The sequence below is a fragment of the Lycium barbarum genome, chromosome 6, assembly GCF_019175385.1.
Source record: "Lycium barbarum isolate Lr01 chromosome 6, ASM1917538v2, whole genome shotgun sequence".
Taxonomy (NCBI): domain Eukaryota; kingdom Viridiplantae; phylum Streptophyta; class Magnoliopsida; order Solanales; family Solanaceae; genus Lycium; species Lycium barbarum.
In genome coordinates, this window is record NC_083342.1 from 137,072,711 (window position 1) to 137,090,205 (window position 17,495).

The 17,495-nt window shown below is 35.6% G+C and overlaps 2 protein-coding genes across 6 annotated transcripts; both read right to left on the bottom strand.

The window, feature by feature from the left end:
• Positions 1-865: 865 nt before the first annotated feature.
• Positions 866-1,610, bottom strand: LOC132599400 (metallothionein-like protein 4B). Its single transcript, XM_060312751.1, has 2 exons — positions 1,332-1,610; positions 866-1,240 (listed from the first exon to the last, which is right to left on the bottom strand). Exons 1-2 carry the CDS (start codon positions 1,412-1,414, stop codon positions 1,075-1,077), a joined length of 249 nt encoding a protein of 82 aa, XP_060168734.1. The 5' UTR covers positions 1,415-1,610; the 3' UTR covers positions 866-1,074.
• Positions 1,611-3,318: 1,708 nt separating this feature from the next.
• LOC132599401 (alpha-1,3-mannosyl-glycoprotein 2-beta-N-acetylglucosaminyltransferase) lies at positions 3,319-11,614 on the bottom strand. Of its 5 annotated transcripts, none has more exons than XM_060312753.1 (19): positions 11,456-11,614; positions 10,927-10,977; positions 10,496-10,583; positions 10,188-10,250; positions 9,900-9,928; positions 9,713-9,789; positions 9,576-9,621; positions 9,420-9,482; positions 8,492-8,558; positions 8,323-8,391; positions 8,170-8,239; positions 7,690-7,751; positions 7,014-7,104; positions 6,834-6,927; positions 6,431-6,493; positions 6,282-6,320; positions 5,995-6,165; positions 4,878-5,008; positions 3,319-3,753 (listed from the first exon to the last, which is right to left on the bottom strand). In XM_060312753.1, the coding sequence occupies exons 1-18, from the start codon at positions 11,516-11,518 to the stop codon at positions 4,892-4,894; spliced, it is 1,323 nt and encodes a 440-aa protein (XP_060168736.1). In that variant the 5' UTR covers positions 11,519-11,614; the 3' UTR covers positions 3,319-3,753; positions 4,878-4,891. The 5 variants fall into 5 exon arrangements, with proteins under 5 accessions (XP_060168736.1, XP_060168735.1, XP_060168737.1 ...); XM_060312752.1 differs by having other exon boundaries at positions 9,894-9,928; XM_060312754.1 differs by lacking the exon at positions 11,456-11,614 and adding an exon at positions 11,247-11,270 and having other exon boundaries at positions 9,894-9,928.
• Positions 11,615-17,495: the final 5,881 nt, after the last annotated feature.

A 17,495-nucleotide genomic window follows, 5' to 3' on the forward strand; every position in this document is an offset into this window, starting at 1 on the left:
TCTTTGTTTCTACTGAAATTCTCTCTTCCGATTATTTTTTTCGCAACTGAAATTGAAATAGAAAGATTTTAACAAACTTAAGGAACTATTGCGGCAAGTATGACTACTGCGAACTAGAGGTTTTGACATTTGTATACAACTGACCGTTAACCCGATGATGCTAACAAAAAATGTCATCTCCAACAGTAGAACTTGAACTCCAATATTATTATTATTATTATTATATACATAAAAGATACATGATCGACTACAATCTGCTGCAGTCTACAGGGATAGTGATTCCTAACTGGCATCCTCTAGCTAACCGCGTCAATAAATGATTTTGGGACCCACACACTTGAACATGTCCATCCAATTAAAGGCCTCACACAACTATTGTGGGTTGTGGGAGTAAAAATCTTTGGCTGGACAGCGCTTACAGTTGAATATCGACCGTACTACCAATTCGCTCACAGTGCGATCGATGGGAGAAAGCGTTTGCCTTTTTTGACTCCTCGACTAATTACTCTTCCATCATTCATATATAGTGCCCCTGATCGAATCGCACCTTCAAACACGTTTTTTTTTTTCTCTCCTCAGAAATCTCTTAAAAGAAACTAGCTATATGCCATGAATGGCTTCCTTTTAGGATATTGCCCGACTATAATGCAAGCTCCACTATATATCAGTGCTTCTAACACCTGGTAAATTCATACCGTTGTTTAATAAAAATAAGAGTACGTACAAGTCTTGCGCACTGACTGGGAAAAAAATATACTCATACAACCTGGCCAATTAAGATTCTATATATTGCCTATGGATAAAATAAACTACAAAAGAACGCATCACATGATAAAAAGAAAAGTCAGAACCACACTAACACGACTGTCAAAACTTTTTTATGACATGGTTATTTAATGGATGACCAGTAGTATGTACAGATGCACGCACCATACATATGAAGAAGAAAAGATGGTCCTACCAAACAAGCACACACTCGCGAGGATGGGACAGGTACAACATATATAATGGGGAACCTAGCACAGCTAGAGGAAGTACGTAATTAAGTGATAAAGAGTCTAATAAGTAGTATAATTAAGCGGCACAGGTGGGACAGGTGCAGCCAGGACCGCACTTGCAGTGAGCCTTTCCAGTAGCGGCAGTGCTGCCTTCACTCTTGGGACACGTGCAAGGATTGCACCCACAGTGCTCTCCGCATGAGCACCTCTTGTGCGCCATGCTTGCGTCTTCCCCTGCGCACCTGCATGCATATATTCGTGATTATATATGCGTTTATGCTCAATTGATAAGTAAGAGAATACTACTTATCCAATAGTGCATAAAGTATATACCTGCAAGCAACGCCGCCAGGGCAGGGAGAAGGACAACCGCACCTTTCATTGCATGTAGCAGAACTTCCTCTTACATCAGCCATATCTCTAGACCTCTTTCTTTTGTATGCTGTACCTATAGGTGGATACTACTACTTAATTAGTAAGCACTTATTCGCAAGCCGATATGATATATATGGGGAAAATTCCTGTGAAATTTAAACGGAAACAAGAAAAGTGCAACAAATTAAGGGCTGACCTAGACAATTTATGGTTATCTTAAATGATACTAGGTGAGCGGATAGATAGGAATGAAGACCGCCTTGCCTTTAAATTTGGCTAGTCCAGTGAACCAGGTGGCTACACTCTGCGGGATCCCATGACACCTGGCTATTACGTGTCAAGCCGCCCGCTTAATTCTTACTCTCTTTTCCCATGCATGCCACCTATTCTTCTTCAAATGTCCCCTACTCAGCTACTATCTACTGCTCCCCTCCCGATAAAAAAAAGTCGACTTATGCAGCTCAATTGGTAAGAGGCGATTCCCTTTGGGGAATGTAAAGGAGCACGGGGACGCGGGATCGAGCCCAAGTAGCGCTGCATGCGTGAATATGAGCTGATACCTGGGCGACTGTGCAGAGACAATACCTTAGGTGGTGGGTCCCAGAGTGGATGCTTTTTTTTTTTATATAAAAAAAAGAGTTCACTTAGCAAATCAAGAAAGAATTAATCTTGTTTTTTCATATTTTTCCCTATTAAGTGTTATATGATCAAATCCCAATGTCTATCTAATTAGGGATAGTTAAGTCAAATTACTTATTTTTATCTAGGAGTTAGTATTTTGTGTAAATGGCTAAGTGAACTCTTTTTTTGATCCGGAGAGAGTAGCTAGTAGTATTGCTATTTCCACCATGCATATATAAAATCACTTTAATTTTGTACACATTGATTTGTAAATACTAAGAGCCGTTTGAATTGGCCTAAAAGTTGGTCAAATTATCTTATAAGCCATTTTAACTTATTTGGATATTTGATAAAAATAAAAAATAGTTTAAATTAAGTTAAAAAATGCTTAAAATAAGCCAAAACCAAGAAGTTGCTCAACCCCTTTTTTTTTTCTTAAAAGTCATTTTGATTTGACCAACAACTTTATCCTTTTATCCCTTATATTTTCTATTAATTTCAATATTACCCTTGCTTCTAAAAACCCTTGAAGCACGTAACTGCTTATTTATAAAATAACTTTCAGCATTTAAAAAGAACTTTAAGCACTTATGCTTAAAAGCTAATTTTTTTAGCTAATCCAAACGGGCTGAATTACGTGATTCTCAACGAACGTTCTCTAACTATATTGTAAAGTTTAGAATTTGATAAATTACAAAAGAAAGTAAATAGCTTGTTGTAACTCCTCAAAATAGACTATAAAATCTGATAATGTCCAAAAGCAAGTGAATACACTACTCTACTAAAATAGGCTTACATTAGAAATTCAGTCTTAAGGCTGTTTCTACTTATTATGATCATGTCAAATAATGAAGTTTTTGAATTACCAACCAAATGGAAATAATATACCGAATTGTTATGTTGAGGTAACCGATCAAGCCATCAATTTGTCAAATCGCGAAAGTCAGGTGGGAGTGATTGAGACGATCAACACTTGATGTGCCTTTTCTTGGCCCCCAACTCATGCCCTCCCCCCCCCCCCCCCCCCAACCCAAACCTCCAATTCATGATGACGAGTATTTGACTAAGCATGAAATTTTAAAATTTAAAAAAAAAAAATTTAAAACAAGCCATAAATATTTGTGTGACTATAAATTCTCTAACACAAAGTTGAAAGTCTAAAATTAAATTATTATTAAATATAAAAAGATATCAATTTTTTTTTTAAACTAAAACGAAAAGATGGTCAAACAAATTGGAGGGAGGCGGTACTTTGGTTTAGATAGTACTGTCACGGTTTCTGTGAGTTGCTGCTACACACACGATTACGTACATCGAATGCACGTTTTGATAATTTCGTCATCACCACTCTTCAATCATCATGTCTAGAAAGAGTGCCCCAGACACATAAATCATATTGGAGTACTTACAATGTGATTTTAAGGTTTTACGTTTAAATCTCAAAACCAGAAAGTTACTACATTTTGGTCAATGATATATAGAAGGAATGTGCCCAGATTTCTTCAAGGATGGCGTAGGGAGTTGCTCATAATCGTAATGTTCCTTCTTAGAAGCAAAAACATTGTGTTTATAGGGGTACATTTCCTCTTAACACTTGCATAATAGGTGTGGTGATGATTCATCCATCATCCCTTCAAAGAGTAGGCAGTGGGCTCCTCCATTAACATTAAAACGTTGTATGTTACTACTAGTACTCATGCTTTGGTGTCAGCTCTTTCCAAAGTATCCTACCAAATAAGTCTAATTGTTGCGCTGCCTCCTGTTGAATGGAGTAAAGAGAAATACACATCAGTGCTAGCAGAGACTGGGGAAAAGACGAGCTTATTGCTATTTTCACAATAAAATATCCTCCAGACACTTCATATTTTACCACAAGAAATACTATGCCTCAATTCCAAGCAAGTCGTTGCCTTTCTATTTTACAAAGCCTCAAATTATTTGATGCTATTTGTTACATTTAGCCTCCAGGAGTTAAACTAAGGAGTTTTACTAGAGTTTCTAGCTGTATTCTTACATTATTGTCACTGAGGAAATTTGTAAGCTAAAGTACTCGTGTAAGTTCTAAATATTTAGTTAAAAAGATCTATTCATGATTGTCAAAAAAAAAAAAAAAAAAAAATCTACTGATGCATGTATAGTTTAATCCACAAAAGAGAGTTGGTTAAATGGTCCATTGACAAGAAAGAAGTGACAAAGAAAATGGGACTTAAGGAGAAATATCATGCTATACAATCTGACGAATATCAGGAACTTGAATCCATTTAATTTTATCAAACTAAGTTTTTAATATATGTTAAATCTTTTCTTTTGCTACTGCTACTATAAACTCATACAAATGGGCTGGAGGGAGTAAAGTGTAACCATGCTGTAGCATACTATGCTTAACTCAGCATATGAAAGGGTGAGAAAATTGCTAAGATGCCTTAAAGTCATGATACAACTCATGTAAAGTGATGCATGTTGCTTATACATGAAACTGGTCATATACTCCACCTTATATTGGATAAAACATCTTCTCACTCTGAGGTGGAGTCTATGGAAAGACGGTCAGAAACGCAGGTACGGACACGGAAAAGGATTGCACAGGTGATGAGCAAGAATTAAAGATTTTAGAAAATGACAATGCATGGGTTTACCTTGTAAAGGAAACTGGTCATAAGAAGTGGCGTTAGGTCAGAGATTTGTTCAGATAATGGTAAGGCTATCCAAGTTTGGTGTTCTTTTTTTTTTTTTTTCACGAGCCTTCTAAAATGATTATTTTCCTTAATGATGATGATGTATAACAAAATTCTATGCAAAAGCTTAAAAGACAAAAACTACTAAAGATGTGTGTATAGATAGAATACTCAAAAAGTTTTGCTCATTAGAAGGACATAAACTTACCAATCATTACTTTGCTAAGTATCTTCAACTCCAAGTTGTTGAAGAGAATCAGGGGAAACAAGGAACACACGTCTAGATGTTTGATACCGGAAAACTACTATTCCTTTATATGCTGCCCGTGGTACACCATCCTGATGAAATAAACAGTTAAAGCAAGTTTTACAAAAAGCAAAAGAACCACAGAGGACAAATCCATTCACAGGCAAACAGCTAGTGTGAGTAGACCTATCCATGGTCCAAGCAAAGAACCGATATGGGGCCAGTCAATGGTCCATATTAAACACAGAATACCCAAACCCATATTCGACTTGTGTCCCATCATAGGTCTAATTTCAACAGCATGAGCATCCTTTTCCCGGAGTAGGACTCACCATGAGCAACAAATGGGCGTTAAAAGAATTTATCTTTAAAAGTTGAAAACATAACATTAAATATAATCGAACTTTTATTTACCAAAAAATAACTTAGTTTGCAGTTCAATTAAGACTTGAGTAATCAATTGATCGAGTAACCAAATCCACAAATAAAAGGCTATAAATTAGTCTAATTTTTTAATAAATTGCCTCCTATTTCAGTTTTGCCAATTCTATACATGTAGGTATATTATTACAGAACAAATACATACTATTAAAATATAATTTCAATATCAAATATATCAAAAATATAAATTATAATAAATATATAAGGCCAGAACAGCCAGCGTACAGGCCATTAATACTGTTCAAATCTTGCACATATTGGCAAGCTCATTTTTTGTTCCAGCCCAAACTCAGAAAGTTGACTGGTCCCCAAGCCCATAGATAGGCACAAGTGAAACGGAAGGCGGCAAACATGTATTTCAAATCTCACCTCCCTTTACACCTCAATCCTTATAAGGGGATGAATTGTGGAATTGGGTTCTGTAAATGACAAGTGCTAAAAGGATAAAATCAGGCATGAATTTTGAACTCCTCAACAGTCTGTTTCAGAGTTATGTAGAATAGATGCCTAATATGCAATGCACAGCCATATCCAACATATATAATGACTGCATCTAAAGAACCCACCAAATGAATATGATCAAATCTCAGGTCATAAGCAATTCTATATGAAATAGAAGGCCTCACATAGGCACTACCTTCCATTCTTCAAAAATGCCGAACTTTCGTGCGATATCTTCAAAGTCTAGTTGGTCTCTGTACTGAATACGCACATCACCATCTATGTTAAACGCTTTTAAAACAGCATCAGCTCCATGGATGGGCTTGGCCTTTTTAACCAAGTCACCAAAGTGCTTCACGTAGTTGTCCTGAGAACACGAAACCACAAGAGGATTTAAATCACGAATTTCTCAATCAACTGTCTAATAATGTGACAGCTTTCCTAAATTCTTTAATTTTCAGTACATAATCCTCAAATCATTACCTCCAAAAGGTAACTAAGGTCCATCGACTTCCAATCAACCTTCCAACAAAATTCCAAGGTGGAATACATGTCATACAAATGGAAAGAATGAGTAGACAAGGAAAAAGGGATGATGGAAATAAAATAACACAAGGAAGTTAGTAACATGCCTGTACATCATTTAGCTTAATTGGCTCAAGATACTGCTTGAAAAACTGCCCCAAACTAGAACCCTGTAAATAACAAAAGATTGTTGACAAGGTTTAAGGAGAAGTTTCTGTAAGGTTGGTAAATATTGGGAATATTCATCTTATTCACCAAGATGGTCGAACAACAACAACTACGCCTCAGTCCCAAATAAGTTGGGGTTGGCTATATGATCCCCATTTCTTTATTTAGATGGTGGAAATTGATAAAACAGCTCTAGAAGGGATGAGCAGCAATGAGAAACATTTTTCTCTTGATAAGTATCTGATTAAGAAAATATCACACCATTGTAGATAAAATTCTAGCTCAACTTCGTTTAATGAGCCAAAGTGCAAATGATTTCAAGGAGGATTTGTATACACATACATGCTCACCAAAATTATACGTTCTGCAAACTTCCGGGCGAATAAATTGTCGACCTCTGTGATTTTCTTTGAGCCTTAGCCAGTCATCCCAGTAAGTAAAAGTAAGGTCAAAGAAAATCTTTGAAGGCTCCCAAGGCAATTAATTTATACAAGAAATAACCACATCAGTTGGAAAGGATATGCCTTTGGCCACTTTGGAGATAGTTCGGCCCAAGTTGATTTTGAAAGCATCCACCCAAGACCAGGGAAAAAATCTGAGCGGTAAAGAGCATCTGCAGTGTAATCAATATAAAGCGTTTCAGTGGGATTAGATAAGCGATGCTCTGTTCACTTTGCTAAAAACCACCTAAATAACACCAATATATTCCACAACATCGAGCAGAAAACAATGGTATTAATCTCCATGGGGGAAACACTTTTTCTCAGCTCAACAATGACATCAATGTGTAAAAAGGGCAGCCCGGTGCACTAAGCCCCCGCTATGCGCGGGGTCCGGGGAAGGGCCGGACCACAAGGGTCTATTGTACGCAGCCTTACCTTGCATTTCTGCAAGAGGCTGTTTCCACGGCTCGAACCCGTGACCTCCTGGTCACATGGCAGCAACTTTACCAGTTACGCCAAGGCTCCCCTTCAATGACATCAATGTGTAAAAACATTTATTTATTTATTTATTTTATTTTTTCTTTGGCAATTCAAAATATTTAATTGAAGCCCGCAATCCTAGAAAGGACTATAGGAGTCCAGAAAAGAGAAACGTGGATTTCTCTTATGACAAACTTAGACATATTAATTTGCGTTTGTACTTTGTACCAAAAGAACAGGTCAGTTATGAATGCTAGACCAAAGATATAACTTACAAGGATCTTGGACGAACTGCCTTTGTCCATTGTCATTCCAGGAAGAAATAGCCATGATCGACCTGGGATGTTCACCACAAGGATGTAAGAAATGTTACACTTGGGACATTCAGAACAGGCATTTTTCACCAATCACCCCCATGTTTTAGGCCGAGACCCATTTTAGTTGGTTCACTTAGCATATTTGGCAACCAGCTTATGCAAGGAGCAGTTTTTAGTCCTTTTGCTAAGAATGTTAGATAATCAAAATGAAAGTTTATTCCCCTAGCTACCATCAGATTTTCTCCTACCACAAGCCTGGTAGAGCAGGAGATCTTGAATGCATTCTGAATCTGATACAATTGTGTTGGTTCTTTAAAGAAAAATCCAAAAGGTTGAATGGGGAGTTGGACAACAAGAGGGAAAAAACAGATTTTCCTGAGACTAACAATCCTTTGAAAGTAAAGCATGAAAATCTGGATCCTTTGAGAATGCCCTTACTTGTCTCTGTCAAGAAGAGTAGCTCCAGCCTCAAAGTAGTCAAAAAAATCAGCGGCAATTTCCATATCATCTGCATGTCAGAGGCACAGATATCATGAGAAGAAAAAAGTACAGAGAATATGCAACATAGTGATTAAGATAGATCAGCAGTACCTTCTAGTATGATAACACGGCTAAAATTATGCTTGTGAAACAGCTGATCCAATGCCCACTTATAATGACCTAAGGAAAGAGTGGTCCAATGGCTAAGGCAAGACTAACACTTGTTGAAATAAAAATGAGCAAAGAAAAAAAATGAAGAAAAAGATAAAATCATCCTTACGTGCAATTTTGTAGTATGCAATCAGCTCCCCTGGTCTTTCAGTATGCACAGGTTCAAAATCTAAGTGCTGTCGATAAAGAAATTAAAAAGTCCATTCTTAACAACAGTCAAGAAAAAAGTGCCAAGAAGAGTTTGATTTTGATACCAAGCTAAAAGCATTGGTTGTACACTACAGTTAATGTGAGGCCAGAACTGTTATTCGCTAGTCAGCAAAAGATAAAAGATACAGACTAAAGTAACTGCAGCCACCTAAAACTAAACGATTAAAAAATAGAAGCTAGATTCATCTCATATGCGACACAAACCTTTTACTAGAACAAATTTAGCAACTGATAGGTTATAAAACTATGAACCTTGTAGTATAGAAGATGAATGTACATATAAAACAGAAGTATGGCTACTCATACGAAGAGAGAGAGGAAAAAATCACACATAGAGCGAGAAAGAGCAAGAGAAAGGGAAAAGTTGCAGCTTAAAAGCATATTTTTTTATTTTTTTTTTTGAGAAGGTAACAGTAGCTTAAAAGCATAAATAAAAGAACACATGCCTCTTCCACTTGGATTGTCTTATAGTGAAAGAGGACAAATTGTGTCACATAATGAATAGATGAAATATAAAAAGAGTTGAACTGGTAAGGAAAACATTTACATGTCAAATATAGATTATGCATGGTTTCCCTTTCTATTTTTTAGCAGATAAAAACTACTTATGGGCAATTTTTCTACTAACGTGTTTCACAGTTACACAATCTTGTTATTGGAATGACGATGATCGATTGTTGCAAGTAAAAACAAGCCTGGAAACAATGAGTTCACATTCTTTAGTCTATACTTGTCCTCCAAGTAAGGACCTGCCTGATTTAAATTTCACAGAGAGAGAAACCCCAAATGAATCCGTTTTCCCTTTCTCAAGGAGTAGGGAAGAGTACCTGCATATATGTCAGCTGATCATAGCTCAAAGCAAGCTTTCTAACATCAGGATTTGATCCGTCCTGCCAAAGGGAGGTAGAACAGAAAGTAGGTTCAACAAGAGAAAAAAGACAAGCATACGATAGAAGGCTATGAGAGGGGAAATAAATGGGTACCTGGGATATGAAAAGAGGATATTTTGACGCAACAGATGTTTGGTATCTGATGACAACAAAGGAAGTACCGGGCTTATCAGCTGAGGCATCTACTATTTAATAAAAAGCAGATAAAATTGTTTTGATACAAAGCATACTTTAAGATGGATTTAATAGTCCTCTCCAGGTAGTCAGCACGGTTGCAAGCCATAACAACTACAGCAGCCACTGGCATCTAGTAAATATAGTAATTAGGTGATGAACAAACATTTGACAGAATTAAGGTCAACAGATGTTGGTAGCGAAAGTATGATTGAAGATGTGAGGATGTATGTAAACCTGTACATTTCCAATCAACTTTTTTATTCCTTTACCTGAAACAAATAATTAACAAACATCAAATATATAAATAAGAACAAATACTTGTAGGCATGAGTATAACTAGTATTAGAGCCCATAACATTAATAACTCAATGATGTGAACTGACACATTGACGCTAACAGATTTTTATTTATCATGTACAATGGAATAATACTATCATGTTTACAGGAATAGATTTCATATTACTGCGACTAAAAGCAGTGGCTTTTGGACGAAAAATTGAAAGAAGAAAGAGGAGTTTATGAACTTACTTTCAAGATCCTGAACAAGAGCCCTTAATTGTCGGCACTCCTGGTCCTGACGCTTCATTTGTTCTGAAAATGTAGCAAGATGAAGATAAGGAAAGTACAACTACCCGTTCAGCAAATTTTTTAAAAGAAACCACACCATTTTTTTTCACTGCACTCAATTAAGATAGGACGAAAACCTACATAAAAATTTCAAGATAGACGATTTCCAGTAGCTCCATTTGTAGAATGGAGGAAATAAAGCCATTTCTCATATAGTTGGAAAGAGGACAACAAAGAAAGAAAAGACTACACCGGAGAACGCAGTGCACCTTCAAGAGCCACAACTCTTCCTTGCTGCTGGCTAATCTGTTCAATAAGCAACCTAGTCTGACTTGTACAATGATTTTCTGCTTCAATCTGTATCATTCACATGATTTGTACACATTATGAGCAATTAAAAGTTCTTTTATTCTTTCTTTAGCATACATCATTGACACAGGGTGCAGTTGTGTGCTGCTAAGAAAATGCAAAAGAAGATTAAGCAATCTCCTGTTGAGAAGAAAAGAAAAGAAAAGATTTTCTGAATGACATTGTTGAAAGATACCTTCAACTGGAGCATATGAAGCTTTTTAGAAACATTATGTTCAGAATACGTGACGTGAATATAAATACAATACTTAAAACAGTAGGGCACAGGAAATATGTCTATGGTATTTAGATTCCATGTAGGGAGGATGACTAGATGAGTCCAGATACTCACTGCAGCAGCAAGGCGTTGTGCATATTCTGACTGTGTCACAAAAAGCCGCATCTGAGCAATGTAGCAAAAACAACCGCTTAGAACATACCTACTTCACCATTAAGCAAACACTAATCCAGAACGAAAAAAGAGAGTGAAGTTAAATTCTTCTCATAACACCTATGTCAACAGAACCAAGTAACCTCAGATGCCAAAGTAAAGATGAAACAAGCTAATAGTGCAAAGAAAGGATTCCTTTGGGTGGTGGACAAGTTGTGGCTTTCCTTTCTATTTATAAATGCGGTATCTATGCTAACTTGTGTGCACCACTGGGTACTTACTACCTCCTACCAGCACAGATATCGAATAAATCCGTCCACCAAGCTAAGCCAGATGAGAGGAACTTGTACTTTTGCCTCTATAGGGTTGCTACCGCAATTTTTCAATTGTTAGGCCAGCCCCTTGTGGCTAAAATTCGTATGGAGTGATGTTAATTTGTAGTTGACCAATATGAGAGAATTAATTGAAGAAGAAAGATAGGGATAACAACCTGTATGTATATGAAGGCGAGAGCAGCGAGGATGAGCAAGTAGCGTAACTTGTTCCCTCTCATCTCTTCTTCACTCTTGCTCCTTTTCCGATCCTAGATCTCTTCCAATTTTTACCCTCTATTTTCTTTATTACGGCTGAGTAGTTGTTAGGTACCATTTGATTTTACATTTCATTTAGTAACAGCATGCAAATAAGTTTTTTTTCTTTTTTCTTTTGCATATAAATGAAAATAATACCATCTCATTAATTAAAAATTGAAAAGACTAATAAATTTATAACTAGTTGTACCATATTGATAAGAATTAAAATCTAAAAAATATATGCATTTAAATTAATTGAGAATTTAAATATTTCAAATTTGACATAAGAATTCAACAATTATAGATAGGTTATTTCGTAAATTCAAGTCTTTTATTGATGATATGACGCTCGAATTGATGAAGAATTTTGTCCAAAGTCTCAACAAAAGGGAATTCAATAGCTTTCCTTAAGGTTTTGTCTAAGAGCTTAATAATTGACTCTTATATCTAACCCTTGGTAACAGTTGCTTTTTTATTTTTATACATAATATATTTCTTACACAATATTTGAGTATAGCTGTTATACAAAGGTAATTTTACAAAGAGTGTACTACTACTGTAATGATGCTATAGAGGAGTAAAATATAACATGAAAAATTAGTTCTAGAGAAAATCGGGTCATTATAGTGAAATTGTCATAGATATTATCATATCTTGTGGATGTCTATTTTTAGGAGAAATATTAGGGATAATACTTTGGGACCAAGTCAATATTCTCCTATAAATAGAGTTGTTCCCTTCATTGTATTCCATCCCTCAAAAGAAATAAGAACTTTTTTCTCTCTTTCTCTACAAATATTCTTGCTTTAGTTTATTTTTTTATAACACGTTATCAACACGAGACTCTACTGTCTCAAGAAATTTTCGAAGGCTGAGATATGGATAATTTTCAAAGCAAGTTTGGATTAAAATCCAATTATGAAGACATTTGTTTGATTGATTTTGCTAATACACACACGATATTCAAAGACAAGAAATATTTTTCTCATTTACTTATGGGTAAGGCAAATGTTAATACCATTTCTGGTAGTACCAATTTGATTGAAGGCTTCGGAAGAGCCACTATAATTTTGCCTAAGGGAACAAAACTCATTATAAGCGATGTCATGTTCTCTCCTAAGTCCAGAAGGAACTTATTAAGTTTTAAAGATATCCGTCAAAATGGATACCATATTAAAACAATGGTTGAGATGAATCTTGAATACATTGGTATCATCAAGGATGTCTCTGGCCAGAAAGTTGTTATAGAAAAGTTTCCTGCTTTGTCTTCTGGCTTATATTAGACAAAAATTGGTGTAATTGAGGCACATTCTGTCGTAAACCAGAAGTTTACTGAAGCTAATACGTTTGTACTTTGGCATGATCGACTAGACATCCTGGATCTATAATGATGAGACGAATTATAGCAAATTCAAACGGGCATTCATTAAAGAACCTGAAGATTCTTTTAAATAATGAATTTTCTTGTCCTTGTTATTAAGGCAAGTTAATTATTAGGCCATCATCTACAAAGGTTGGGTTTGAATCCTCTGAATTTTTGGAACGTATACATGGGAATATTTGTGGACCTATTCACTAACCTAGTGGATTATTTAGATATTTTATGGTCCTAATATATGCTTCTTCTAGATGGTCTCATGTGTGCCTACTGTCATCTCGCAACTTGGCGTTTGCGAAATTATTGACACAAATAATTCGATTATGGGCACAATTTTCTGATAATCCGATAAAGTCTATTCGCCTTAATAATGTTGTAGAGTTTTCATCCCGAGCATTTAATGATTATTGTTTATCAATTGGGATAAGAGTTGAACATCCTGAAGCTCATGTTCACACTCAAAATGGCCTTGCAAAGTCAATAATTAAACATCTGCAGTTAATTGCAAGACCATTACTTATGAAAATGAGGTTGCCCACGTCTGTTTAGGGTCACGCTCTTTTGCATGCAGCAACACTTGTTCGTCTCATACCGATAAATTATCATAAATGTTCTCCGTTGCAATTGGTTTTGGGTCAAGAACCTAATATATCCCATCTGTAGAATTTTTTTAATGTGTCGTAATATGGTTCCCCCATTAGGAATATATGTTGGGTTTGAATCGCCCTCCATTATTCGCTACCTTGAAACATTAACTGCAGATTTGTTCACTGCTCGATTTGCAGATTGTCGATTTCATGAGACAATTTTCCCAAAATTAGGGGGAGAGAATAATGAAATAAAAAGGGAAATTTTGTAGAGTAATCCATCATTGTCTCATCTTGATCCACATGCTTCTGTTTGTGAGCAAGAGGTCCAATAGATTATTCACTTGCAGAAAATAACAAATCAAATGCCAGACGCATTTACAGATTTGAAAAGAATTACCAAATCACATATCCCTGCAGAGACTGTCCCAATTCGGATTGATGTCCCTGTAGGACCATCTACTAGTGTCATAGCAAATGAGTCCAAAGCAAGCCTGAAGCGTGGTAGACCATTGGGTTCTAAGGATCGAAATCCTAGAAAAAGAAAAATAAATGGTCAAGATGACACTACGAAAGAACCTCATAAAGAAATTCAAGATTTGAACAATATTGATATTCTTGAAGAAATCAATGAGCCTGAGACTCAAGAAAATGAGGAAATATCAATTAATCCAATTGATGTTGGGACTAATTTGAATCGATTGGAAATAAATGTGGATTATGTCTTTGCTTATAATGTTGCAACAAGAATTATGCAAGATAGTGAGGATCTTGAACCCCGATCTGTTAAATAATGTCGAGAAAGATGTGATTGGCCAAAGTGGCAAGAGGCGATTCAATCAGAGTTAAATTTGCTTACCAAACGAGAAGTTTTTGGACCTGTAGTTCAAACACCCAAGGGTATTAAACCTGTTGGTTATAAATGGGTTTTTGTGCGAAAAAGAAATGAGAAAAACGAGATACAAAGATATAAGGCATGTTGTTCAAAGTCTCGGGAAATGTATTCAATCAGATTGCAAAGATCATTATATGGTCTGAAGCAATCCGGGCGCATGTGGTATAACCACCTTAGTGAGTATTTGTTGAAGGCAGGCTCTACAAATGATGCGATATACCTATGTGTTTTTATAAAGAAAACAATATCTGAGTTTGTTGTACTTGTTGTATATGTTGACGACATAAACCTTATTGGAACTTCTGTAGAGCTCAAAAAAGCAATTGATTATTTAAAGAAGGAATTTGAGATGAAAGATCTTGGAAAGACAAAATTATGCCTTGGTTTGCAAATTGAACATTTGACAAATGGTATCTTTGTCTATCAATCTGCCTATACAGAGAAAGTGTTGAAATGGTTTTATATGGATGAAGCACATCCATTAAGTACTCAGATGGTTGGTCGGTCACTTGATGTGAATAAAGATCCGTTCCGACCTCAAGAAAAGAATGAGGAAATTCTTGGTCCTAAAGTACCATATCTTAGTGCAATTGGTGCGCTAATGTATCTTGCCAATACAACAAGGCCTAACATAGCACTTTCAATTAATGTGTTAGCAAGATATAGATCTGCTCCTACAAGGAGACACTGGAACGGAATTAAACACATATTGAGGTATCTAAAAGAGACTATTGATTTGGGCTTATTTTGTTCTAACAATTGCAGTCCCGGTCTGGTTGGTTATGCCGATGCAGGATATTTACCTGACTCACGCAAAGCTAGATCTTAAACAGGCTATGTGTTTATATGTGGAGGTGTTGTCATATCTTGGCGATCTACAAAACAGTCTATCGTAGCTACCTCATTAAATCATGCTGAAATAATAGCAATTCATGAAGCAAGCCGAGAAGTTGTATGGCTAAGGTCAATGATACATCTCATTCGAGAAAAGTGCGGTTTGAAATGTGACAAAATACCCACAATCTTATATAAAGATAATGCAACATGCATTGCTCAATTGAAGGGAGGATTCATAAAAGGAGATAGGACAAAGCACATTTCACCAAAGTTGTTCTTCACACACAAGCTCCAAAAGAATGGTGATATCAACGTGCAACAGATTCGTTCGTGTGATAATATGGCTGATTTATTCACTAAGTCTCTACCAACTGCAACTTTCGGAAGATGGTGCACAAGATTGGAATGCGAAGACTCAAGCACTTGGACTGAAGTTCTTATCAGGGAGTGTTAATACATGTTGTACTCTTTTTTCCATATGAGGTTTTGTCCCACTGGGTTTTTCTTGTAAGGTTTTTAATGAGGCAACTAAAATATGTATTATTACAAATGTGTATTCTTTTTCCTCCACTAGAATTCCCCCCCCCCCCCCCCCCCCCCTCGGGTTTTTTCTAGTAAGGTTTAAAAATAGACATCCAAGGGAGAGTGTTATAGATATTATCATATATCTTGTGGATGTCTATCTTTAGGAGAAATATTAGGACTAATAACTTTGGGACCAAGTCAATATTCTCCTATTTAGAGATGTTCCCTTCGTTGTATTTCATCCCTTAAAAGAAATAAGAACTCTCTTCTCTCTTTCTCTACAAATATTCTTGCTTTAGTTTATTGTTTTATAACAGAAATACTGTTATAACGAATGACAATTATAGAAAGGTTTGACTGTATTACATAAATAAATCTTCCTTTTGCTCAGATCAATGTTTATGTCTGTAGTCCTAAAATATGTACTCAATCTTCGTCAAATTTCAATCTTTTATTTACTTTCTTTTAGTATAGTTATAAGGAAAATCTCGTTCCGCAGCAGTTTACATCATTATTTGACTTGTAAATTCTTGATTTCAAGAAATTGCTTTAATTATTTATTTATATTTAAAAAGAAATAAAATTAAAGCAAGAAGAGGAAATTATAGAACTTTCTAAATATCAAACAAGTACAACTAAAGAAAGTATAATTGTTATTCTCATCTCATTCTTTTTTCCCTTTAAATCTTTTCACTCACACGTAATGTTAAAAGTACTTTTTAAAAAAATGTTAAAAGTAAATAACTTTATCAACAATGAAGCCCTAGGAAGGGGTAAATATGATCAATATTTACTAAGCAAACTTCACACATTTTGATCACTAAAATGGGATAAGTATAATAAAAAACTTATTTTTTTACATCAGATCATTGATGATACGACCATGTGTCTTCTTCACGTTATTTTGTTACCTATTGTGATTAATTGATGTGCGTTTTTACCTTATTTATTACTTAACTATGATAGAATAAAGTATATTAATTTTGAATAAACATGGAGTGTGATTAAGTTTTTATTGTGTAGTTATCAATTTCGTATGTGCGCTATCATTGTCTATAATTGTATATTGGTTTTCTTTAACTTTTACTTTGTAGATAAGTTAATATGATCATTATATTAAAGAGAAGCTAATAAAGCAAGAAGTAGATCTCATCATACAATAGGACTAAAGTAGAGGCATCACTAGTCCACATTAAGCGAAGATTACAACACCCAGAGAATACTTTTGCCAATAGCTGTAACCAGATGCATGATACTTTTATGAACACTCAAATTGGCATCCAAAATTTGGACAAATATCTTATATTACTATATTAGCACCACTTTTACAAATGAAACAAGTAGTTATTGAACAATGGAAGTCTCTTAGATGCCTTGGCAGTAGAATAAGAATGGACCTCCGGTCCCCTCTCCTCCCGCTTGTGCTGCTTTGACAGTTAGGGCCGACTTTATGGTCAGATTTTATCTGTTTATTCCATATGTGTGTGTAACTTTCAGAAGAAAAGGAAAAGAATATAAGCCCACCCTGATTTCAACCAATCTAATTTTAAAGGAAGCACGGTATCAAGGAAAGGCAACTATCCATATAACAAAGCTCCAAAGAGAAATGCTGCACCAAGATATGCGCAGCAACATCAAAATTAGACTTCCGAATTTCGAATCCAGGCACTGTGGCGGTAGTATTAATAATGACAATTATATCCTACTCTAGCATTCTTGTTGCCTTCCACGGAAGT